Below are 25,744 nucleotides of genomic sequence, written 5' to 3' on the forward strand. Positions count from 1 at the left end.
ATTACCTAACAATAAACAACTGAATGATTAAAAACGGCAGATGTGAAGATAACTGCTTACATTAAGAACTACTAGATTCATTTCTTACAGTGAACCCAGACCAGAGCTACACCTGTCTTGATAACAAAGGAAGGACCAACAGGATAAATTTGGTCACTTTGAATTCCTTGCATAGCACACTAACAAGTTACTTTTACTGGTCTACAGAGCTGTCCTGCTACTCTCTTTCTATCATTTGAGCACAGATGTCTTATATTCTTAATTTTGAAATGATAAATTATAAAATAATTGTATATATTAAAGTTTTAGATGGTTCTGTTAACTTCCCTCACATATGTTCACATTTTCCTTTTAAAGACAACCAACCCTCAAAGCTAATGAGCAGGTACTTCAAAGACAATCAGTATAACAGCAGTTGTTTTGTTTTGTTTTGACTAAAATCCAGAAGTAGAACCTCTGTAAGTTTCAGGAAATCTAGGAAGCTCCTGAAATGATGCCCAAACTTTTCAGTAAACATGTATGTTTTGGAAAAAGTTTTCAAGAGGTATGTGGCCCAAATATGTTTATGAAGTGTTGCATGTGAAAATAATCTTTTTTTACTGAGATATAAAGAAGGAATAGTAAAAAAAAAAAAAGTTTAATCTTGGAGTAATTTTCATCTTCAGAATCATTAGAGTATATCAAATATACAAAGACTTATTTAGTGTCTTCTCCATCAACATTCCTTAAACGCATTCACTGTACTTTTAAAAATATTTTTAAAGCCATTTGACTTGTCATGACTGATGATAAAATGGGCTAGTAGGTTTCTGTCTCCACCAGGGGCTGTCTAGTGATGAAGAGCTAGACGGCGATCATGATTGGGAAGCAGCAGTTATGAAATCACGCATATTTAAACATACTGCTTAAATTTCCACTATGTACAATGTTCAGTGGGACAAATACATTGAAGATATTCACAGGTGGTCGTGCAATTGCATAAGCTGGGAATTCTATCTAGAGGATATACGTATAAAGAAAATGTAATCTCTGGCTTCTCAGGAACTCAGAGGTCACACACTAGTAAGCTAAGTGATTATATCACATTCCTCCTAACAACTTATATATATATATACAGTGAGTACTAATAATTATCTATCTAGATACCTATGGCCACCAATAAATCCTACTTCTGTGTGCTTTCAATAGACTTGAAGTGTTTATTAAACAGGTAGAAGGGACTTTCAGGACAGCTCAATTTAAAAAAATATATATAAAATTTTAACACGTCTCCTGAGATTTCAAGACTGGATACCTGTTCCTAGAGACAACTTGGCCCTCGATACATTAGATTCCAAGTTGAACATTGTTTGGATTTGCCTACCTTGCCCTTTGTGTTCGCTTACCCTTGGTCTGTTTATAATGCTCTGTACCATAAAGACTACGGGGTTGCCTGCTTTCCGAATGGCTTCCACAGCTTGCTCATGGCTTGCATCTCTGAGGTCCATTCCATCCACCTGCAATGGAAGGCCTCAGCTTAACATTTCAAGAAGCTACAAAACAACAGAACAATTTGTGGATCTGGAGTTTTGAGGATCCTGTGTGAGGCTCCCAGAAAATCTGATCAAAAATAATTGAGACTACTTGTGAGACTCCAGACCTTTCTCATCTGTCTGGCAAACTTGCCGTCTCTTATTCTGAACCCTGATTTCCATCTCCCATAGTCAACTGAAACAATAATCAGTTGAAATGAAGGCTCTGCTTCTACTTTCCTTATACTAGCAACTGTTCCTTTAATAAATCAAAATCATTAAAGAAATAATAGAGGGGAACTGCCTTGCAGCAATGACTTCATCATGAAAGTCACTGTACAAATTTTCTCCTGATTCATTATAGACTAGTCTGGGAAATGAGTGGGCGATGTTTTGTGTGTTTCTCTCTGTTTAGAGAAGCTTCAAGTTAAAAACAAAATTCTGATGTTCAGAAAAATCAGGTTATGGCAAGATTAGTTTTGCAGAAAAATCTTTGTAGTAGACACGACAGGAGCTGGAAGCCAAGAACTTGTGCTTGTTAGTAATTCTTTTATAAATAGCTTGAAAATGAATGTTATTTTGTAACTTTTTATTGACCCTGGATTGCCTGGGTGATGATCAGCTCAGCTTATGTACTATATATGAATAGGAAGGAAAACAGTTTGAAGGCCAAATGCTAATCCTGCCAGAAAACTATAGGATACTATCATCATTTATCATTTCCAATTACCAAAATATGGTATACACAACAGAATAGCAAGATTGGAAATATACACAATTCTGGAAAAGAAAATCATTATCAGATCTCTGCATAGAACATTATCACCTTTGAAAGAATTATACCCATGCAAATGAAAACCTCCCCCGGGCTGATACTTAGATAATGTAATATGCATTTCAGTGCATATTAAAAATGCCTTTCATTTTTTGTAGAATAAAAGTTAGTATTCACATCTACTATATACTCCATTTGTGGAAACATTTAATAGGACATTAAATATCTTTGCTCCAGTCCAAAGAACTGTATCCTTAGAATGGAATACCTTGTAGGTTTCTACTTGTCTAGTATAAATACACTTTCACAAACTTGGCAAAGATAGGTTTCAGAAAACCCAGGATTACAGAGGCCTAAGGCTTTCTTACTTACTCCCATACATAATAGCCTTCAATAAACCACTGCTAAACTTCACACAATACTTTACAACACACACAAAAATACTTTTTTCTTCAATTTGAAAGGAATGCTTTAACTCCCTCAATACATTTAAATAACATTTTGGTAAAAACTATGATCAATCCTTTCTAGAAAGAATTATAAATAGTTCTTACTTTTTCCTCCCTAGGCTAAAGGTATTTAACAGTTAATTATCCATAAAATAAACTGCCCTGTGATAATCTGAAATTGGGAACTTTAGATAGTAGCCGAGTGAAAAAAGAGTTCTTTAAAAAGGGGCTAAGATATCCTCTAATGAGAGACAAGGAAGCAGGAAGAGAGAACAAGCCAAGCCCATCATTCTTCCTTATAAACGGCTGGTGGAAAAAACAAGACCAAACAGACTTGGCCCTTCTGTCCTCCCAAGTCTCAATCCTCTTCCCTCTTCAGCTCTCACAGACAATCAACCATTAAGGACTAAATAAATAAATCCTAAAAATGTTCATTTTACAATTGTGGTTCAGATGTTATAACCTTCTTCTACACAATTAATGCATTTTAATGGTAAGTTATACGGATTTAGAAAATGAGAGACAATCACTTGTATAAACTAAATGTAATGGTCCTTATCGTAATAAAGTGGTTGGTTTCTACTGGGAAGCTGTCTCTTTTACTCTCCTCTATAAATCCTGACAACTTAGTAAAACTGGGTCAGGTACCCTGCCTCTACTCTCTTAACTAAAACTAAATCAAATAATTTACCACACGGTTCTAAAGTGACTTGATTACTTGTTAAGTCTGTCACACTTGACAGGCAGGCATGGTGCCTTGTTTACTGCAAAATGCCCAGAGCCTGTCATAGCATCTGGAATGCAACAGCTGCTCCAGAAATATTTGCTGAGTAAATGAGTAGTGACCCTGGGAGAACAGTCTATTTAAAATATCATACTTTGTTTTGAATTAAGAGATTAGGAACATTTTGACTAAATACTTCTCTTGCACATACCAAAGTTACACATACATGAAGGTGTAAACACACACATACATTCTCTCTCTCTCTCTCTCTCTCTCTCTCTCTCTCTCTCTCTCCTCAGTAATGAATGGGCACAGCACTCAGAAGAAGGAGGAAATACTGAACCTGGACTGTGGGGGTGGGAGCATTTACATAAGAGATAATCAAGCAAATTAGCATAAAAGATTTATCAAAAAGACTAACTTGGAAAACAATTTTATCCAATAAAGTTAATCTACAATGAAATGACAATGTTAATCTACAATGATCATGACAACAAAGAATTTCTTGAAATAAAACCTCGTTAGAGAACTTAGTTATGATATATTTTGTGTATGCATACATAATTTCAAACAGTTCATTTTTTTTCTTCAAGAAATTGGTTTTGTTCTTTCAAACAGAACTTCATTATTTTAACTCAGGGCCAATGTTGGTTATACCTCCAAATATCAGTCTCTGAATCAAGATATATAATGTCACCATGCACTGAAGAAAAAAACTATGGATGAAATGGGACATATAAGAAAGAAATGCTTTAACAACAAACACATTTTACTTTCATATTCGGTCAAGTGACCAATGTAAAGATGATTATTCCCTTATTAAAGAGGATGGAACAGGTGAAGAACTTTGGCACAGAAAGCTCACTAGAGGGTACCTCTACTATTCTATCTCCAGGTTTCAAGGTTCCATTTTTGCCAGCTGGACTATCGTCAAGAACATGTTTGATGAAAATGCCCCTCATCACTTCACCGTTGCTTAGACGACTCCCCATGCCTCTTCCACCAACAATGCTGATGCCCAAGGATTTGCTTGGTTCTCTCCAAAGTTCAACTCTATAAAGAAAAAAAAATAACTCTTATAAGAAAGCTTCTATGGGATAAGCTTAATAACACCAGGTTTTGCAATGATTTTTGGATAGGACACCAAAAACATAGGCAACAAAAGACAATTAGACTTCAACAAAATTAAAAGTTTTTGTTAATAAAAAAATACTATCAATAAAGTGAAAAGGCAACTCACAGGGATTAATATTCAGAATATAAAGATAACACCAAAAATCAATATTAAAAAATAAACAATCTGATTTTAAAATGGGCAGAGGAATTACATAGACATTTCTCCAAAACGTGGAAGCAACCCAAGTGTCCATCTAAAGATGACTGGATAAACAAAATGGCATATATATGTAATATGACTTAGCCTTAGAAAGGGAGAAAATCTGATACATGTTACAACACAGATGAACCTTGAAAATATTAAGTGAAATAAGCCAGTTACATGAAATAAAGGACAAAAACAATACAACTGAACTTAAATACCTAGAATAGTCAAATCCATAGAGACAGAAAGGAGAATGGTACAAAGTTTCTTGAGACAAATGAAAATGGAAACAACATAGTAGAACTTATGGGATGAAACAAAAGCAATTCTGAGAGGGAAATTCATAGCATATATCACAACATTTAGAGACTACAAAGATTCCAAAGAAGCAACCTAAGTCTATCCCTTAAGGAACTAAAAAAAAAAAAAAAAAAAGAAATGACTCCAATTTCAGCAGAAGGAAAGTGAGAGTAAAGATGACAGCAGAAATAAATGGAGAACAGACAAGTAAAAGAAAAGATTAACCAAATCAGGAGTTTATTCCTTGAAAAGATAAGCAAAACTGATAGACCCTTAGCTACACTAACCAAATAAAAAGGGGCCAAATCGAAAAAATTATGAATGAAAAATAAGTTATCACAATTGATATCGCAGAAGTTCAAAGGATAAGAGGCTATTATGAACAACTATACACCAACAAACAGGACAACCTAGAAGAAATGGAGTAATTCTTAGAAACATACAACTTACAGACACTGAAGAGGAAGAAATAGAAAATCTGAATTGATCAATTACTAGTAAGGAGTTGGAATCAGTAACCAACAAAGAAATCAAAGAAAAGTTCAGAACCAGATGCCTTCATTCGTAAATTTTACTAATCTCTTAAATAATAAACACCAATCTTTCTAAAATGCTTCCAAAAATCGAAGATGAAGGAACACCCAAACTCACTGTAGAAGATTATCCTCATACCAAAACCAGAAAAGGTCACTTTTAGAAAAGAAAACTATAGTAGACAATATCGTAATACCGCTGAGTGAATCTGTATGCAAAAATTCTCAATTGAATACTAGCAAATTGATTTCTACGGCTCATTAAAAGGACCACTCACCATGATTAAGCAGGATTTATCCCTGGGATGCAGGAATGGTACAACTTAGGCAAATCAAGCAATGTGATAAATCACATTACCAGAACCAAATAAAAGAATCATATCAGCATTTCAATAAAGAAAGAAAGCATTTGACAAAATCTGACATCAGTTCATGATAAAAACTCTAACAAATTAGGCATAGAAGGAACATATCTCAACATTATAAAGACCATATACCATATATAGCAAGACTACAGCTAACATCATACTCAATAGTGTGAAAGGATGAAAGCTTTTCCTCTAAGATTAAGAAGACAAAGGTGCCCACTTTCACCACACCTATTCAACATAGTACTGGAAAGGCTAGCCAGAGCAATCAGGCAAGAAAAATAAATATAAAAAGTATCAGAACTGGAAAGGAAGAAGTAAAATTGTCTCTATTTGTAGATAACATAATTTCATATATAAAAAAATCCTAAAAACTCAGCTAAAAGACTGTAAGATATAATCAATGAACTCAATAAAGTTGTGGGATAGAAAATTAACATTTAAAAATAAGTAGCATTTCTCTACATAAACGATAAAGTTTCTGGAAAAAAACTGATCTCATTTACAGTAGCATCAAAAATAATAAAATAGTAATACACTTAAGGAAGTGAAATATCTCTCCTATGAAAACAACACACAGATAAAATAAATCAGAGAAGACATAAATAAATGGAAAATATCCTGTGTTCATGGATTGGAAGAATATTGCTAAAACATGAATACTATCAAAAGCCATCTACAGATACAATGCAATTTCCAATCAAGATTCCAAAGGTATTTTTATTTTATTTTATTTTTAAGATTTTATTTATTTATTCATAAGAGACACAGAGAGAGAGCAAGGCAGAGACACAGGCAGAGGGAGAAGCAGTCTCCATGCAGGGAGCCCGATGTGGGACTCGATCCAGGGACTCCAGGATCACGCCCTGCACCGAAGGCAAACGCTAAACCGGGCTGCCCCCAAAGGTATTTTAAAGAAAAAGTATTGCCAAAATTTATACAGGAACACAAAAGATTCTTAATAGTGAAAGAAATCCCAAGGGGAAAAAAAAGAACAAAGCAGGAGTCATCAGTCTTCCTGATTTCAAGCTATTCTACAAAGTTACAGTCATCAAGACAGTATAGTACTGGCATAAAACAGACACATAGACCAATGGACAGAATCAAGAGCTCAGAAATAAACCCAAGAATATAAGTAAATAATATTTGACAAAGAAGACAAGAATACTCAATGGAGAAAAGATAGTCTCTTCAATAAACAGTTTTCAGGTAACTCAATATTTACATGGAAAGGAATGAAGGTGACCCATATTTTACACTACTTACAGAAATTAACTTGGATTAAGGACTTAAATATAAGACCTGAAACCTACTGTGATAATCTTTCTATAATATATGTAAAATCAAAGCAACATGTTATATGCTTTAAACTTTTACAGTGATGTATGTTCAATTATTTCTCAATAAAATGAAAGTAGAATGATGGTCAAAAATTATGCCTAAATTTTTAAAAACTCACTATAATAAAATGTGATAGAAGTTATTTTTTTGCCAATTTTGTCAATTTATTAAGTTTTAATCAGTAGTAAAACAAAACTATTTTAAATAGTTTCCCAATTATGTGTTTTCTAGGGTCTGATCAACACTAATGTATTCCTGAAGTGATTGGTTATGAGTAAATACTGGACTCACACTCCAGGCTAGGACGTGGACCAATATAAAAGCACCATTTTCCAGGAGCTCTATTATGGCAGACATTAAATAATCAAAAAATTCAACTACTCTTGAACATATGGTAATGTCTAAGCTTGGAAATCAAATCAAGGAAAAAACATTCCTGCACACACCATGTCAGAAACTGATCTCTACAGAAGTCTTCTTTGCCAAAGGCAGACCTGGGAACTAATAATGGTCAGGGCATGGAAAGCCGTGGCTGATGATATTCTGCATGATCTGATCCTACCACCATCTCCCTAAACTCATCTCCCATAATTCTCTGCCTTCTTTTTTCCACTCCAACTACCACAGCATCTTCTTTTTTTTTTTTTTTTTTTTTTTTAGCATCTTCTTGTTATTCCTTAAGTTCATCAGGCATGTTCTCCTGGTTTGGGGCCTTGGTGCTTGCTACTGCCTCTGCCTTGAATGCACTTCCTCTACCCAAGTAATACACACGGACACTCATATTTAATAACTTCATATAGCTCTGAAGAGCTATGAATGCATTAAGTTCACGTCTTATGAAAAGACTAGGTTATATGACTAAGGTCATTTGCAGTGAGGCGTCTGGCTGAGAGTAAAAGAGTAGAGACACTTAGCAAAGAGATCCGAGGAAATGAGACTATAATCTGCTCTGTGCTAGAAAGGGAGACAATGTTGGACATTAAACAGAAGAAGAAAGTATAGTCCAAACATGCCTCCATGTGAGGAGCTCCCAGAAGAGAGGAAAAGATTGAAGTAAGGATTACTATGGGGTGAGGGATGTTCCAGTAAGAAAAGGCCAGGGATAAAAGAGTACCAGGGGTGGAGGGAGATGAAAATCCTGGTCAGATGGAGGCACCTGAGTTCAGCATATTTTCCCTTATTAAAAATCTGTAATCCACTCTTATCTGTTTGGTTTGAAAGGATATCACCATGTTCCTGAATCTTAATAATGTTTGCGTGAATAGTCTAAACTAGTTAAAATCATATTCAACATTTTCTCCACTCTGTGAATTCTGTGAAAGACAAGAACCAAAGTCCTTCCTTGTTTCTTAAAGCAGTTCCTAAGATAACATGGCAAAGCAAAGAAGTCAGTAAATTGAGCCATTTGTAGTAAACATTTAAGAATTCAGAATACATACATGGGACTACTTAACCCTCTTAAAAAGGGGAAAAAATAAAAGAATGAAAGAAAATGTCTCCTAGGATTCTTTGCAATTAGGGTGAATTGGAAAGTGGTTCTTATAATTTCTTAAATAATAAATAATAGCAGCAAATACTCCTTAAGAGCTTATCATGTGCTCAGCATTATTCTCTAGGTGAGTTCCACAATCTTTCATTTAATTCTCACACCATTCCTAGGAGATGGATACTCTTATTAGCCCCATTTTACAAAGGGAAGAGGCACAGAGTTTAAACCACCTTTGGATAATAGCTCTGTACACCTACATAGGGTCTGGCCGAGAGCAAAGTGCTTTCAAATACAGTGTACTCTCTAGAAGAAAGGCTGTGACTCCTTAAACACAAAAACAGAGCTGCTAAAGTGACCACAGTGCTGAGGAACCAGACTCACTCACTGAACAAAACATGGTAAACATTCCATGGGCAGAAAAAGGAGACCTATAAAAGAAAAATTCTATAGAACATGTCCAAAGCTAGTTGTATGGCAAAACGGCAGCCTTTCTTGAACCCTATACACAGGCTTATAAGGAATGAAATTCATAAAAGCAAAGTAAAAGAGCTCCGAGGCCAGGCTGCTTGAGCTCTGAACGGAGTCCTTGGGTTCATGTCCTGATTTTTGCTACTTAATAATTGTGTGACCCTCTACAACTTAATTTAGTCTCTCTCTTCCGTTCCTCAGCTATGAAATGGAGCTGGTAAGTCTCTCTCTATTGGAGTTCACTGTGAGGATTAAATTAATGAATGTATGCAAAGTGCAAAATGAAGCTTTGGCATATAGTGAGCAAACAATCTCTTATTACTCTTATTATGATGACTGGGATTATTATTACTGAAGCAATGTAAGCAAGATATAAAATTCAATCCACATGAGATGTGAGAAACTGTGCACCCCACCACCTTAATCCTGCTTTGCGTATACATTGTTTATTAAGACCAGATACCATTTTCTAACTATGAGATTGACAAAAACTTGTTTCAATGATCATATGACATGGTAACAAGGATGTGGGGAAAAAGGGAACTTCCATATTTTGAGAATTGAAGTAGAAATTGGAACAGCCACCTTTAAAAGCAAGTTGACAACTTCTGATAAAGTAAATAATACATTTAAATCTGTGAGCCAACAATTCTTCTTATGGGTACATGCCCAGATAAATTCTCATACACATACATAAGAAAATAAATATATTTACTGCATAAAATCATTACAGCAGTAAGTAAATGTTAAGTACTCAAATATTGGCCTGGGAATAAATGGTGTATATTCATATATTGAAAATCACTGCAACAATTACACTGAATGAAGTATCAACATGATAGATGTTCAAAACACCTGACAGAGAGAAAAGTAACAAGCTAGAAAATGATATATACAGTATTGCTACCAATTCTGTAAATGAAAATCACAGGCAAAATAAGAATAACAGCTTATTTATGATCTTAAAATCTATGCTTTGCTAAAAAATATTCTCTATTTCCACACAAAGTAAACTTCTTTTAACAATATAAATGAGTGTCCCATCATGTTTCCCATGTTGTCAAGCACATTCATAACACTTGCTCATTTACTAACAGTCTGTTTATTTTGGTGAGCTCTTCATACATTTCTGTGAACTTTTCCCAAAGAAGTACCTTTGTTAGTGAGTGCCGGGTATCTTCTTTAAGATTTCTGGAAGTTCCAGACATATTCTCTCTATAAGGTAGTTACCACCTTTAGAGATATCTCAGGCTGATGTAAAAACTAAAATTGAGGCTAAAAGTATAAAAATCTTCCAGTTCAGAAGCTACACCTAGCTTTTTCCTAACAATAAAATTTCAAAATGATTCCTGTGTCCAACATTTTCAAAATATTTGCTTAGTTATTAGTGATGTGGTGATTATCGACCAGGCCAACCACTGACTTGAGAGCTCACTCTGCATTAAGAACCATGCTAAAAGTTTTACATGCATTATCACATTGAGTTTTCCAAATTTAAGATTCTATTATTAATCTCATTTTACAGATGAAGTAACAGACCTAGCAAAGACGAAGAAATTTATTTTAAAAAGCGTCAAAGTTAGAATTCTAATATGGCTCTTCTGGACTCCAACCATTTTGCACATTGTCTTCTAAAATCTACTTTTTCTCCAACAGCATTATTAAAACTGACAAACCTTTTTCTTTGCCTGTGATTACTGTCCTCCAACTAAATTAAACTAAATTAAAGTTTATCACTATGATCATCATCTACAAAATAATTTCATCTAACTTACTTTTTTCTTTATCTTCATATAAATAAGAAACAACATAATCTATTTTCTGCCACAGGTTCAGAATTTATATTCATTCTCAGTACAAGTGATGATGTAGAGAGACCTTGATTTAAGAAGGCTAAATAGCTTTTTAAAGAATTCCAATCAAAAAGTCATTTTATTTTTTTAAAAGATTTTATTTATTTATTCATGAGAGACAGAAAGAGAGAGAGAGAGAGGCAGAGACAGGCAGAGGGAAAAGCAGGCTCCATGCAGCGAGCCTGATGTGGGACTCAATCCCGTCTCCAGGATCACACCCTGGGTCGAAGGTAGGCGCTATAGCACTGAGCCACCCAGGGATGCCCAAAAAGTCATTTTAAATGGCTATAAATGCTTACTGTTTTTTGTGAAAGCAACATAAAATGTTTTCTATACTTTGAATAGGGCTCACCCTAAAAATGTTTAAATGTAAGCAAGGAAAATCATCAAACTCTATTACATCTCTGCAGAGTAGAAATTTTTCTCTCTTGAGTATTTTATGTATTCATTGTAGAATACATATTAAGTGTTTCCTAAGAGCAAGAAACCATTATGATGGTTACCTGTAGATCTGTTTAGAGGGGATATCCATTGATGATTAAGATTCTACACTTAATGCAAAATACCTTATATTTTTTTTAATTATTTTGTGTCTCTCTATATCTTGCCTGTACAAGTATATTATACTTCCTTGAGGGCAGGATTTAGGTCTTATACTTCTCTGTTATTCACAAAACCATCTGCATCCGTAATCAGGACTCAATAAATTCCTATTAAACTGAATTTGATTTTACTCAGCATGAACACAAAAATATGCCTTAGTTGATGCATAGTGATATATCTGAACATATTTAGGAAAGCTATCTTTTATACTATAAATGAAATTGGTTCCAGATAGAGTATGGGTTAAAATAACTGTGGGCTGTGATAACAAGCTGCTTAAACACACACACACACACACACACACACACACACACACATACACACACACGTTTTGAATATATATGCTACAAATGCTAGAGAAAATTTAAATTAACATTTGGTGGTATACCTAAGATTGAACTCTATAGAAAATATTATCCATTCCAAGTACTTATGCATAATTTTCTCTAGTTAATTTTATTTAGTCCCTCCTTTGTGCCAAATTCATATATACATGTTAGTTTAGACCTTGTATAATAACACATTGTCTTCTCCACCGCACACCTGAAGAAATGGAGGGTAGGGATATTAAAACTTAGCTTTGCCCTATGTCACAGTAGCAAGTCATAATCCAGTACATGACACCACACCTCCCTATCTTTAAACACTTACTAGGCAGAAGACAGAAATAGTCCTTACCGCCTGGGCTGGTTCCAATTACTGTATGCTGCATTTTGAAGCTCACTTTCTTCTCCCTCTCCTTCTTCTCGCTCTGGTAGTTCTGGAATGTCTCTGTCAAAAATTTACACAGTGAATACTCCAAAGTCCTAGTAAAACCATGCAAGTTTTTCATATATATATTTTATTACCGATTTGCTAAAAATGCAGAACTACTTTATATTTTCACCATACTTGGCCAATTTCACATTAAGGGGGGAAAGAAAACCTGATCAAATGAAAATAAAAACCTTACATCAGAATCAGTCTAACATAATTTAGTCTGGAGATACAGCTGAATAGTAAGGTTGTTCGGTAGTCTGTTTCCTTCCCAAGGAAACGTGGAAGAATAAGGAAAAGGAACAAGAAGGGGATAAAATGCCCGCATTTTAAGGAAAAATCTTCAACAAGTATTTCTTAAACACAATATATTAAAAGATAGAAGAACCATGTGGGTTATAATTTTGTACAGCCCTGATTGATCCCTGCCTTGAAAGAACTTATCATCAAGTGAGGCAGAAATTTAGCATCTCTGCTTCCTAAGGATGGGCCAATGTCTTCCCTTCAGGAAAGACAGAAAATGCTGAAATTCCAGCTTCAGTCCATCCAGAGGGGACACAAAGAATACTTCTTTCAGGAAGCAGTTAACAATGTCCCTGTATTCAAGGTCACTTTCCAATTTCTGTAGGAATTCAGATTTTGCCAAATGCCAGGCATGTAACAAAATGTGTCCAGTCTGTTAACTAATTGTAAAATAAACTATAAATAACCATATTGCTAAATGTCTTGTTTTTCTGAAGGTATACTCTGCATCAATGAGTGACACTGTAAGGGCAACAGAGGATGCTTAAGTCAATCCTGGTGTGTCCTTGTGCTGTTAGTTAAACTAGGTTTTCTAAAGATGTCTTTTGAAAGTAAAGAAGGCTATAAAATTATCATTTAATAAATGTTTGCAATTGATTTTTATAGGAATTGAATAATCTAAAGAAAGTATACGCTCAAGTTAGGTCCATTCTCCAGTGACAGGAATACTGAACTCTGTCAACCTTTAGAGTGAAGATGGGATGAGAAGTCACAAAATCCAACAATTCATCTGTGTTTGAATATGTTTCACAACATCTTTGGAAAGCAACAAACTGTCCAGGCTCTCTTTGAATGTGTCCTTCTTCCTTTGACCTAAATATTAGACTTTTGCTTTTCAACCATTCAGAGGAAATCTATCTGCTGAGCTATACCACCCACTATTGTATGTTTAAATTCCTCTCCAGTACAAAGTGAGGAACAAGGTTCTGAATGAGGCTGGAACCCAAGAGTTGAAGCATGACCGTGGGACAAGACTTCTGGGAATAGATCCAAAAAAGGGGTTTTATTTTATTTTATTTTTTCCAAAAAAAGGGGATTAAAAAGGATGTTAAGAAGCAGAGTGAGGACGAGATAAATTGAGGGAAGCTGTCCTCCAGAAGAGGAGGGCAGAGAGGTGAACACTAGGACAACCTTCGGGAAACACAGCTGGAGGGAACAGGACAAAAGAAGGTCTGGAATACAGACAGCAATGAGGACTTAGAGTGAGTTCCTAGAATATGCAGTGATAGTCATAGAGAAAGGGCGATTCTCATCTACCAAGTCCAAGCTGAGGGAGCTACTCAGAGAGACTCTCAGATACACTGGATCACAAGTTTCTGTCTTTGTAACTATGAGAAGACTCATATCCTGAATCCTCTGATACAAAAACCGCATTTTCTTCAAATGATTCTAGAACCCATGAATCCTCTCATCAACCCAGATAAGCTCCTGTAAATGTGTTGATCATCCCTTATCCAACTTAGAATGTGGTTTACAGGACTCAAGTGTTGTGTGTTCCAAAGAGCAAAATGGATCAGTTCTCTTCTCCTGAACTCTAACTGCCTAAGAACGAGTGAGACTTCTTTGCACCCATTTGACTGTTGACTACCAATGACATTTCTATCAACTCTAATAACTCACTCTACACATCTGCATTAATATACCAGACATTGGCACAAAGTAACACAGCGAAGTGACAGAGGTAAAATATGAATGGAGGCCTCAGCTTCCATACTATGCTGCCCCATATTTCTATACTGGGCTTGTGCATTTCTTTCTTTGAGTCCAAAGGGTAAGAACATGGAACCTGACTGCTTATATTCTCATATTAGCTCTGCCAATTATTAGCCATGGAACCTGGACAATTTACTTAACCTCTCTGGTATAGATTCCTCTTCTATAAAATGCAGATTGCTTTGTTTTGAGGACCGTTATACTAAAAGCAAATATACTTTCTCTGCAGTGAAGCAGGTGATCACTGCACTGTCCAGTCCAGGCCATTCTCCTTTCTATGCTAGGAGGGAGGCAGTGCTGAAGTAGCTGTTTCTCTAATTACTTTTGAGAGCTTTAGAACTTAATAGGAATACAATGTTACCTTGGCATAGTCTATGCTATTTGAAATATTTTAGGGGGATACTGAAATTACTGCTTTTATCAATTTGACAGGAAGCTACAATCATTTCATACCATTAAGCCTGAGACAGAAATTCCATGCTCAGAGAGGAGCATGGCTAAACTCTGTACTTGGTGAAGTGAATACTCCTTCTCCTGTATAATTCATGAGGACCCAAGGCCTGTAACATCCTTTCCCTTAAATACATAACATATCTTTCCCTTCCCCTAGCACTTTCCATATTACTGTAGTCATCAGCACTTTACAGAGGAAACAGTGATGCCATATCAAGATACCTGTGGAGTCACGGACATCAGGGTGTTCTGGGATGTTCTGACACCCCCTATGGAATGGTGGAATTCTTCTGAGAACACCCCAGGATGTTTGCAGAGCCATCTTTTCTCTAGCATGCTTAAGGAGAAATCTGGTACTCAGTTGCTAATGGAACTGAAAAAAACAGGCCCAGGGCTGAGAGCATAAAATGCTTCATTCTTCATGGAAAAGCAATTTGACAGTATTTCTCTCCTTGTGCTGAACTCTGTTAGCAGTAGCATCAAAATTTAGTTCCTGCCTTTCTTAAGGGGGTAAAAAAAACCTTTATCTGCATTAACTATTCTTAATAAATTCTGCGTCAAAAGCCTTTAAAAAGCCATGCACTGTTTCCTACCATGCATGTATACACAGATGCTCAGCTCTCCAAAAAAGAAATAACCATTAAAAATGTATCTGAATCTACATTTATGTTAATAAAAAAATAAAATTTCTGAATGTTTGAAAACATTTATGAGAGGAAAAACATGATACAGTATCATACAAACTGTAGGCCTCAGTAAATTAATGAAATAATATTGAAATCTGAGGTGAATTTTCAAAACTCAGTATGTTCAAAATACTAAACAGAGTATTACAACTTAAAATGAATTTAATTTCTTGACTTGAATTTTCATGTATCTTCCACACTATATGATAATTTCTTTAAGGTTTTTTAAAATTTATTCATGAGAGACACAGAGAGAGAGGCAGAGACTTAGGCAGAGGAAGAAGCAGGCTCTCTGTGGGGAGCCTGCTGCAGGACTCAATCCCAGAACTCCAGGGTCATGACCTGAGCCAAAGGCAGATGCTCAACCACCGAGCCAACAAGACACCCCTATATGATAATTTCTTAAGTAGTGGAGAGGTTGCAGTAAATATTTTCTTTTTTAATCTTGAAAGAGAGAAAAGGAAATCATTCTTTTTCATTTCTAGTCCTCCTTGACTTTGAATCAAAACTCTTCTTTACAGCTTGCTGCATCATTTGCTCACTGCAGCAGGTTTACTGCTTCACTTACCTGCCAGTATATGAAGACAAAACATCCAATGCCATTACTCCTCCCGGCTGTTGCCCCAAACTGATTTTGAACTCTTCCAAATGTTCTGCAGGCACATAAGTAATTCTGGAACAGAATACAATCCGTGAGGGAAAAAAAAAAAGGAAAGCAAAGTCTTGCCTCACAGGAAAAGATTCCATAGCTCACAAATAAAACTATCTTGTCTCTTCATCCCTGCTTTTTACAAAGCTCATTTAACCAGCTTATTCAGCAGAGAAAGGTTGGAAAGGTTAAAGCATCCCACAGGCAAAAATAACAGACTGAAGTTTAAATTTCTTACTTTAAATTTTAAACAATTAAACTTTAAAATGCTGATAAATTATGTGTTTATCAATAATCACATGGAGGAAAAAAGCAGCCTTATTTCAATTTCCAAATGAGAAGACTAATAGCAATTTTTAGAAAGATCTATTAATCCTGGGGCACTTGAGTGGCTCAGGCAGTAAAGCATCTACCTGGGCTCCGGTCATGGTCTCAGGGTCCTGGGATGGAGACCCCCTCGTGAAGGCTCCCTGCTCAGCAGGGGACCTGCTTCTCCTTCTCTCTCTCCCTCTGCCCCAAACCCTGCTCATGCTCTCTTCTCCCTTTCTCAAATAAATAAATAAATGAAATCTTAAGAAAAAAATATTAATCCTTAGAAAAATAACCATCGGTAATAACATTAATTTCATCCAAAGACTTTTGGGTTCCTTAGCAGGAACAAATTAGACATACAATACCAAAACACTCCCACATTACCTTACATTCTTCCATAATACATAATAAATTATGGGTACTAGCAAGTATATAACAACTATATGTCAGCTCTATCAGGCTATGAACCCAAAAGTCTGAAGTTAAACCATCATAAGTTTATGGGAAGACTCTCTTACAAATTTGTAGCAGCTCTATAATAAGTTATTTTGGTTTTAGAGAAAAGCCTGATGTTTACACTTGAGTGGTCACTTAGTAATTCAACGAGTACTGGCTGAATGCCTGTAATGTGGAAGGCACTAAGCAAGGTGGTGACTACAGCTATAATGTTTAGAAACTGATATTTGAAAGTTCAAGTTTACTGTTGTCCTATAAAAGGCTGCATAACTTGATATACTTGTTAAGTAGGCTCTCCCAAGATCTTCAATTTAAGGAAGAGTTAGGTAAGAGAAACACTGACTTACAAGTTGGTTCAGCACACTGTGCAACCAAAAAAAAAGTATGTATCAAAATTACACAATATAAAAATCATAAAGACTGTTAAACCAGTTATCCAAAACTTACCCACAGAGACAGTGACTACATAAAACCTTAGCAGTGGAGGGCACCGATAAAAGGACTGCCTTTTACGTCATAATAAGATCAGAATTATACCAGTGGCATAATTTACGGAGTGAGGAAAATAAACAATTTCAGATATATTGGTTATTCCATAAAAAACATTCACTCTATGAGGTCCCTTACATTTGGAGTCAGAAGACACAACTCTATTTGCTCATCAAGAGTATAATGGGAAGGTAAATCACCACCACCGAATCTCCATATCCTTAGTCACAAGAAGGATGTCACTTTTCATGAGGCTATTAATAGTAAGCAGAGTAGCATAAAACACACAGAAAGCAGTGCCTTACGAGGGCATCAGCTAGCCTGGTTACACCTGATCCCTCTGGCAGACTCTGTGGACCCCGGGGAGTCTCTTCATGACACTTTTACCTCAACGACCAAAAAATAAAGCAGAAAGCTCAGTTCAGAGGGTTCAGGAGTAAAATGGGAGACAGAGTCGCATTCTAATTCTGGCCCTACTTAATTTATTCATCTATAAAGACACCTTCTCTCCCCTCGCCCCCGGCCCCCACCCCCCAAAAAAAACCACCTTCTCTATGGTGTTAAAATACATTGAATAGTAAATTTGAATTTACCCCTTCCTCTCTTCCCAAAATAAGGAGTAAAAAATGTACAATACATTATGTCAGGAAGATTGATTCCATTTTATACAAAGATAAAGAAAGATAAACCTAAAAGTAAGAAGCCCACTCAAGAAAACTGGTATTGGGGTGCCTGGGGGGCTCAGTGAGTTAAAGATCTGCCTTTGGCTTAGGTCATGATCCCAGGGGTCCTGAGAAGGTGCCCAAGCCTGTTCAGTAGGGAGTCTGCTTTTCCCTCTCCCTCTGCCTCTCCCCCCTGCTTGTGCTGTCTCTCTTGCTCTCTAAAATAAATGAAAAAAATAAAATCTTTAAAAAGATAGAAAACTGGTGTTATTTCTGAAGATTCAGTAAAGGTAAAATCATATAAATTAAAGCCAGGAAGAGGTGAGGGGGAAGCTAGAGTACACAAGCAAAGAGAATAATAATCAGTCCAAAGTATTATATTTTAAAAATGTTTTTAGAAGGAGAAAATGTTTCTATCCCAAACAATACCAAAAATGAAATTTTCCTCCATATTTGCCCCAAATTTTTCCTCCATATTTGCCCCCAATTTTTCCTTTTATCAAGGGTAGGAGACAGGGAGTTTTACAAATATATTTCTGATAGTTTACATAACAGTAAGAAAGAGGAAAGAAAGAAGTTTTCACAAATATAACCCCAATATAGACAGTGAGGACACCAGAACGAGATTCCCACAATGCAACAGCATGTGCAAAGCGAGTCAAATACCCACCTGGTTATAAGGCACACAAAACCTCCGCATCACAGAAAGGACACCAAAAATGAGTTATGAACTGAATAAACACACCCAAACAGCTTATTTGAGAACTGTATTAAATATTCTAAAACGTAAACTAACCTTTGGTTACAAATGGAGTGGAAGGAAGAAAGAATTGCATTAGTGATGTTGAAATGTGATCCGGCTGTTAATCCAGAGACCGCGCCTGCATGTGCAGGCAGGATCATTCCCCACAAAGAAGCCTGAAAGCTTAGTAGTTGGAAAACATGATTTTCAAATGAGTTCACAATCATCAGCGCAATGTGAAAATGTAACAATCTCATAGTTCTGTTGGGATTTACATTCTCATATAAATGAAGAAAAGAAAGCCAAAACGTATACACTGAGTCTATATCTGGATCTTTCCCTGCAATGGGAAGTTACAAAAGCATGAAATGGTTTTCACAGACAAGTTGTAACACACAGCCATAATGAGCTTTTGAATCACCAATACTCACACATAAAAGGGGGCTCGATCATCAGCAGGTGCTGTAGAAAATCTAGAATGTGAAGCATACGCCACGGCATCTTTTTACAATGGTGTTAACAAATGTCAATGTCTTGTGCGGAATGTGAGATGCATACATATGTAGTTAAAAGTGGGTGCTCCTGGTTGTTTTTTTTCCCCTTTCCACCTCCCTCCCCATCTACACCTCCCCCAGAAAAGCATCTGCTCTTCACTAGTGTCTATAGCAGTGATTATTAACAAGCATGGAAAAATGTAACTGCAATCAATCTTTTATTCCTTGATCAGGAATTCATCCCACACTTTAGGTTAAGGCAGGTGAATTCTGATTCAGCTCAGTAATTATCTGGCAGATGTTAGAAGCAGCTGCTGCTAAGCACAAAACCCTGGCTATTATTACAGAAATATAAGAGCTCCTGGCAAGGTGGAGTGAGAAGTGAAACAGAATGCATTCTGGTGAGGCTTCACATCTGGTTTTCCATACAAAATAATGAAACCTGGAACTTAAACTGGCTGTTCTTGAACTCCTGAAACTCAAATTATCTACCCAGGCACGCATGAATTCACACACAAAGTTCCTTGCTATCTGTTGCAAACAGCAAAAAAGAAATTCAGTGCTTTGTCTTCAATAAGCATGCTTTTCTAAAACCAATCAGTTATGTAACTGAACCATTTAGTCTTTTTTTTTAAGCCCCCTTCCCCCCACCCCATACACTCCTCCACTACCATACCACAGTATGCTAGGTTCATAACAAGAGACAAAGAAGAGTTGTGGAGGGAGCCTAGATCCAGGTAAGGACTACAAAGCTTAATTGGCCAGAGGCAATGTTATGGTACCATTCAGAGTAATGGAATGACTTTCGGGAGAATTATTCACAGAGCTTTTAAGGTAATTCTAAACCTTCTGCTTCATAAAAGCTAGTGATAAGAAAAGGACAGGGTCAAAACACTTCATGCAAAATGCATGAACATACTACACAGCCCTGGTCAATCTTAATGGCTATTTGTTTTTAACACTTAACACACTTTTTCTGATAAAGTATTATATGATTTGAATTTCTTTCTACCATTTACCCTGTAAGTCAAACTATAACCATCTGGATCAGTCTTAGTAGGACACTCGAGAAGAAAACAATGTGTTTTGTATGTTTATGAATATGTGTGTTTGTATATGTGTGCCCACACACAGGTGAGAATGTGGCTGATTGGCTAACTGATTTCCAGAGGAGGGAGAGTACAGGATTTTCCTTCTTTTTTTAAATTTAAGATATTACCTTTGACTCCTGGGATCCTAAAGCAGTAATTTATGAAGTTACCACTCTGATATCCTTAACAGTCTAAATAAAGCTACTGTAAGCACGAATGGGTCCATCCTCATGCTGACTCAGAAGGTGGGAAAACAAACAAAGCAAATGACAATAGCAATAGAAAGAATAAAAGGAGATAAAGGGCTTTGGGAGCTTGAAAACGTACCTGACAACTTTCCTAGACTTGACAAGATGCCTAAATTATGCCAAATCAATGTCACAATGTTTTAGTTCGTGACCAAGTTCTAAGTGCTGCAGTACATTAGAACTGAGGGGGACGGCTAGATAACCAAGCACCGTTTCTGGTGCTCAGTGCCAAAAAGTGGGCAGGGAACCTGCATCAGTGCTCATAGCATAAGACATGCATTATCACGCAATAAATCAAATTGATCAGTTACCAGGCCATGTGCGTTTTATACTACATCTAAACTATGTAAGCTTAAAGCCTTGCAATAAAGAGTCCCCATGTGGGTCTGTATCATTCACCTTTGAAGCTAGAGGAATGGGCACTGGCCTGCAAGTGGTGAAGAAAGCTCTTAAAGTTTCTCTTTTTTCTTCGAGGCACTGAAATTTTCAATGTATCTGGACTCCCATTATTAAGTTGATTAAGGAACTGTCACAGGGTGGAATGATATATTCCATTATATAAGTCACAAGGCCATGCAAAATTATGGAATCCCATTAAAGAAATTCTGCCCCTAAATAATGCTACTTTTGTCTAAGATGGCAAAATCCATCCATACATTTTTCTGCTTTTTATTGATGGCAGAACGAAAAACGGATTGTAAATATATTTTTTCTTACCTAAGCCCTAGAAATACATACTTTGCAAAAGAATAAAACAGAATGCAGTCAGTAAAATGACATGAATACAGCAAAGCTTCCCTTAACAGTAATCATTACATCAATTTAAGGTAAATAGTTTTTTCCTGAGCTCTCATTTTACTATTTTATCCCTTAACCATTGAATCTTTGTATTTAATGCATAATGCTAGAGAAAAAAGCCGAGCTATAACATTGATGAGGTGTGACAGAGTCATGAACTGATTTTTATGTTGACTCAAGAAATGTTCAGTGAGTGACTTAAAAAACCAAGCCACATATATAACATGCTTTTTTAGCACATTATGGGATTATGGGATAGTTTAAGCACTTCCTGACAAAATATCTTACATGATCTACAGTCAGACTTTACCAATATACCGGTGAATTCTCTTGGATCATGAGGTAGTTGACCAAAGGGTAAATTATGGGTCATACCAAGGCTATTCTAAATGATCTTTTCCATAACTGGCCATTGAAGAACTAGCTTAGTCCTAGGATTCATATAAGTCAATCAGGTAGTATACAGTTCCTTATAGTGAGGCCAATCCAAGCTTCACTGTCAGATCCAGAGTGGACCCTCCTGCTTTGTGAGAGATGCCTCAGGTTTTGTAGAAGCGCTGGAGTAAAATTAAACACAGGAGGCAAATTGTTTTCAAATATTTCAACATTAAAACATATCTTATTTATTTTTTAAATTTATTCATGAGACGCACAGAGAGAGAGAGAGAGAGAGAGGCAGAGACACAGGCAGAGGGAGAAGCAGGCTCCATGCAGGGAGCCCGACGTGGAACTCGATCCTGAGTCTCCAGGATCAGGCCCTGGACTGAAGGCGGTGTTAACTGCCGGGCCACCAGAGCTGCCCATATAGTCTTTAAGAAACTGTATCTACAATTAAGAACTATTGGGGAATAGTAAATTCCTGAGTGATTTATTTTTAATAGACATGTGATAATTTTTGCATACTAAATAGAAGTAGATGTTGAAAAAAAATTCTGATTCATGTGTTGAAATTCGTGAATTTCCCAAGCCAAACTGGAGTCCAAATGCTACTTACTTTATGTCAGGCCCAATGAGAGAGTGTCTTCTCAACATCGCTCGTGCCTGGGCATTGGTTAAACTGATAGTAGATTCTTCATTAATAGATAAGATGCAGTCCCCAACGGCAATCCGGCCATCTCGACTGATGGAACCTCCATGAATAATGCTTCGAACAATCATCCCCAAGCCATCTTTATTAGCACTTACCGTCATCCCTATGGTAAAGGGAGAGGACAGATATGTATCAAATATATAACTCTCAAATTCATTTTAACTTGAATTTAATAATCGCTATGGATTCACAGAAAAAAGGAGTTAACTTTTTTATCCAATGAAAAACAATCAAAAGGAAAGAAAAAAGTTTCAAACATAAAATTAATTCTAAGTACATTGTATCCAGAAAAAGATACTTTATGTTGAATTCACTGGAGATAAAATAGGTCTACACTGTGGAGTGGATATAACTCAAGCTATGTGATGTATTGTGCCTTAAATATAAAACTCTCCCAAGGAAAATGTCGACAATAACAAATCCATTTTATACCAGTTCATCTCTTATACATATAAGAGAATAAAGAGCAAGATTACAAATGGAAAAGGAGTTGTATAAATGAAGAAACTCTGTACTATTACCTTATTTCTAGATCATTTATTCATTCAGTATATATTCACTACATGCTTAGTCTGCACCAAGTACTATGCTGATATCTTGAGAAAAGAACACCTACCACCAGAAAGCTTGTATTCATGTTTTATCCTCATTGCCTGATGTATAGCGGTCTGTTTAACTGAAGTAACCTTGGCTTGATTCTAATCTCTTCTCATTTTATCTCTAAATCTGAAGTTCTAGGAGCTCTGGATCTGGATACTTATTTGCCCTCCTGACATGTTCCCTAGATGGCTAATAGTAAATGCAACCTTAGTATATATAAAATTGAATTTCCAAGCTTCTACTCCCCTTATTTCACCAGGTTGCTTCTCCTCTTTGGAAATAGCATCATTATACTACTCTCCACTTCTCAAAGCAGAAATGCTGGAGTTGTTCTTGATTCCTACTTCTCTCGCTCACCTTTTGTATCTAAATCCATCATCACATCCTGTCATTTCTAGCTCCAAAATTTAGCTCAAATGCACTCACTTTCTCTGTTTCCCACTAACCCTACATACACCAAGCCAGCACTTCTTGCCTCACTTTTTGAAACGGCTTCCTAATTGGTCTTCCTAATTGGTCTCCTGACAACCACCATAGCATTCTTCTCACAGTAGACACAGTGACCATTCACAAAAGACAGATCACATCACTCTCTGGTTAACAATCCTTTATCAGTGTCCTGTTGTGCTAATATACGGCACATCTAACTGGCATAGTCTATAAGGCACTGATGGCCTAGCCCTCCCGACATGCAGACCTCTTGAGTACTATGCCCTTGGCTCCCTGTCTTCACCCAGGTGGACTGCTTTCAGAAATACACCCAGTCTCTCCCCACTTCAGTCTTTGCCTGACACCTTCCTCTCAAAGCTCTCACACAGCTAATTCCTTCTCACTCTTCAATACCACTTCCCCAAAAAGGGTTTCTCAACAAACACCATCTGAATTTACGTTCCTTTATCACCCTACTCTCACTCTACTTCTTCAAAAATATAAAACCTTTAGAAATTATGTTTAAAACATTATATAAAACATTATATAAAATTAATATAAGTAAATTTGCTTAAAACCAAGTGCTAAAAGTTTCTTCCCAACAGGATAATGTAATTACATCATGTAAGGAAAACTATAAAGCTATGAGGTAGTTTATAAAAACTTGCTTTGAGAGACATCATAAATTCCTTTTTAGGTTTGTATTTTTATATAAAAATAAATTCTTCTAAATACTAATTTTAATAATACCAAATTAGAAATGATATTTCAAATATCTTTTTCCTACTCTAATTTGCCCTGATGGTGCCACCCTTCCCATCAAGACCCACCAAGTAAATGTACTATGGTAAAATTAACAAGCATGCTTATAAAACAAAATTTAACTTGGTGGCCCATACCTGGACTCTAACCCATCATCTTGTTCTCACTAGCACCATGTGCTCTATAATAAAGCAAGTCACAGCACAGAAAGACAAGTCATCATGAGCTATAGTAAACATGGTATGGTATATTTAACTCATGATTCTATCAACTATCAGACATTAAGGCCACCAGGTCACATCAACTACATAAACCAAGACGTTGGTACCAATTTGCTCAGCTTATACTTCCGTTATCACCAAACGATAATTTTGTGGGTTCAACAAATTCAATGTAATAGCCACTAGTTATATTTTGGTTGTAACTTCTAAGATTCCTCAATTTTTTCCCCAGAAGAAGTAGAATAGCCCAAAGCATGTACTGTAGAACTAGAAAACTGGTTCCAAATCTGAGTTCCACCACTTCTAATCAGTATGGTCTTCAGTTGACTGAATGGCACCCTTGGCCTCATTTTACTGTGAGAAAAACATATGGAACAACTTTCAAAGTGCCTGGCACAAAGTGTTCAATAAAATACAAAAGAAAAACAAAAGAAAACTCACAAAATGTATTTTAAAGGCATCTCTATCCTAATCCATTGCTCTCTAAAGGCTAGACATAAATTTTAATTCGGCTTCCAAATGAAGCTTCTTTCAGCACTTTTTTTTAGAGATTTTATTTATTTATATTTTTTTTTGAGAGAGATAAAACACGAGTAGGGGGGAGAGGGAGAACCAGACTCCTGGCTGAGCAGGGAGCCCAATGTAGGACTCGATCCCAGGACCTGGGATCATGATCTGAGCAGAAGATAGCTGCCTAATGGACTGAGCCACCCAGGCACCCATTCCTTCAGCAATCTTGATGTAGCCTTGGGTAACTCAAGCACTGAAATGTATTGCATGATATATGAAAATCAGAGAGAGGCCACAATTTGAGTACCGGTTCCACTCTCTAATGGCTGAGTACTGACAGAAAAATTCTTGAGTTTATGTTTCTGTTCCTAATCAGTGAAAAGAGGATAATACCTTTCTTTCCTTCTTACCTTTTCTTTTTGCCTTCAAAGTCCTAATATAATTAGCAACAGACCACAAACCTATCAAAAATAAAGATTAATTTTTTAAAAAATCACTATATGCCTGTGTGTATATCTGTGTATAACATTCCTCCCTTAAGTAAC

General features: G+C 36.3%; 1 protein-coding gene across 15 annotated transcripts in view; it reads right to left on the reverse strand.

The window, feature by feature from the left end:
• MPDZ (multiple PDZ domain crumbs cell polarity complex component) overlaps positions 1 to 25,744 on the reverse strand; it is a 167,332-nt gene that overhangs the window by 37,969 nt on the left and 103,619 nt on the right. For 10 of the 15 annotated variants that reach the window (XM_025433141.3, XM_025433140.3, XM_025433144.3 and 7 more), the window contains 5 exons: positions 22,582 to 22,780; positions 16,215 to 16,319; positions 12,414 to 12,506; positions 4,335 to 4,512; positions 1,386 to 1,496 (listed from right to left, as the gene is read on the reverse strand). In XM_025433141.3, the coding sequence (XP_025288926.1) occupies positions 1,386 to 1,496; positions 4,335 to 4,512; positions 12,414 to 12,506; positions 16,215 to 16,319; positions 22,582 to 22,780 (686 nt within the window). The remainder of the gene's footprint in view (positions 1 to 1,385; positions 1,497 to 4,334; positions 4,513 to 12,413; positions 12,507 to 16,214; positions 16,320 to 22,581; positions 22,781 to 25,744) is intronic. The other 5 variants (XM_049116121.1, XM_049116120.1, XM_035696812.2 and 2 more) reach the window with 2 other exon arrangements.

The sequence above is a fragment of the Canis lupus genome, chromosome 11 (assembly GCF_003254725.2).
Source record: "Canis lupus dingo isolate Sandy chromosome 11, ASM325472v2, whole genome shotgun sequence".
In the NCBI taxonomy this organism is placed as follows: domain Eukaryota; kingdom Metazoa; phylum Chordata; class Mammalia; order Carnivora; family Canidae; genus Canis; species Canis lupus.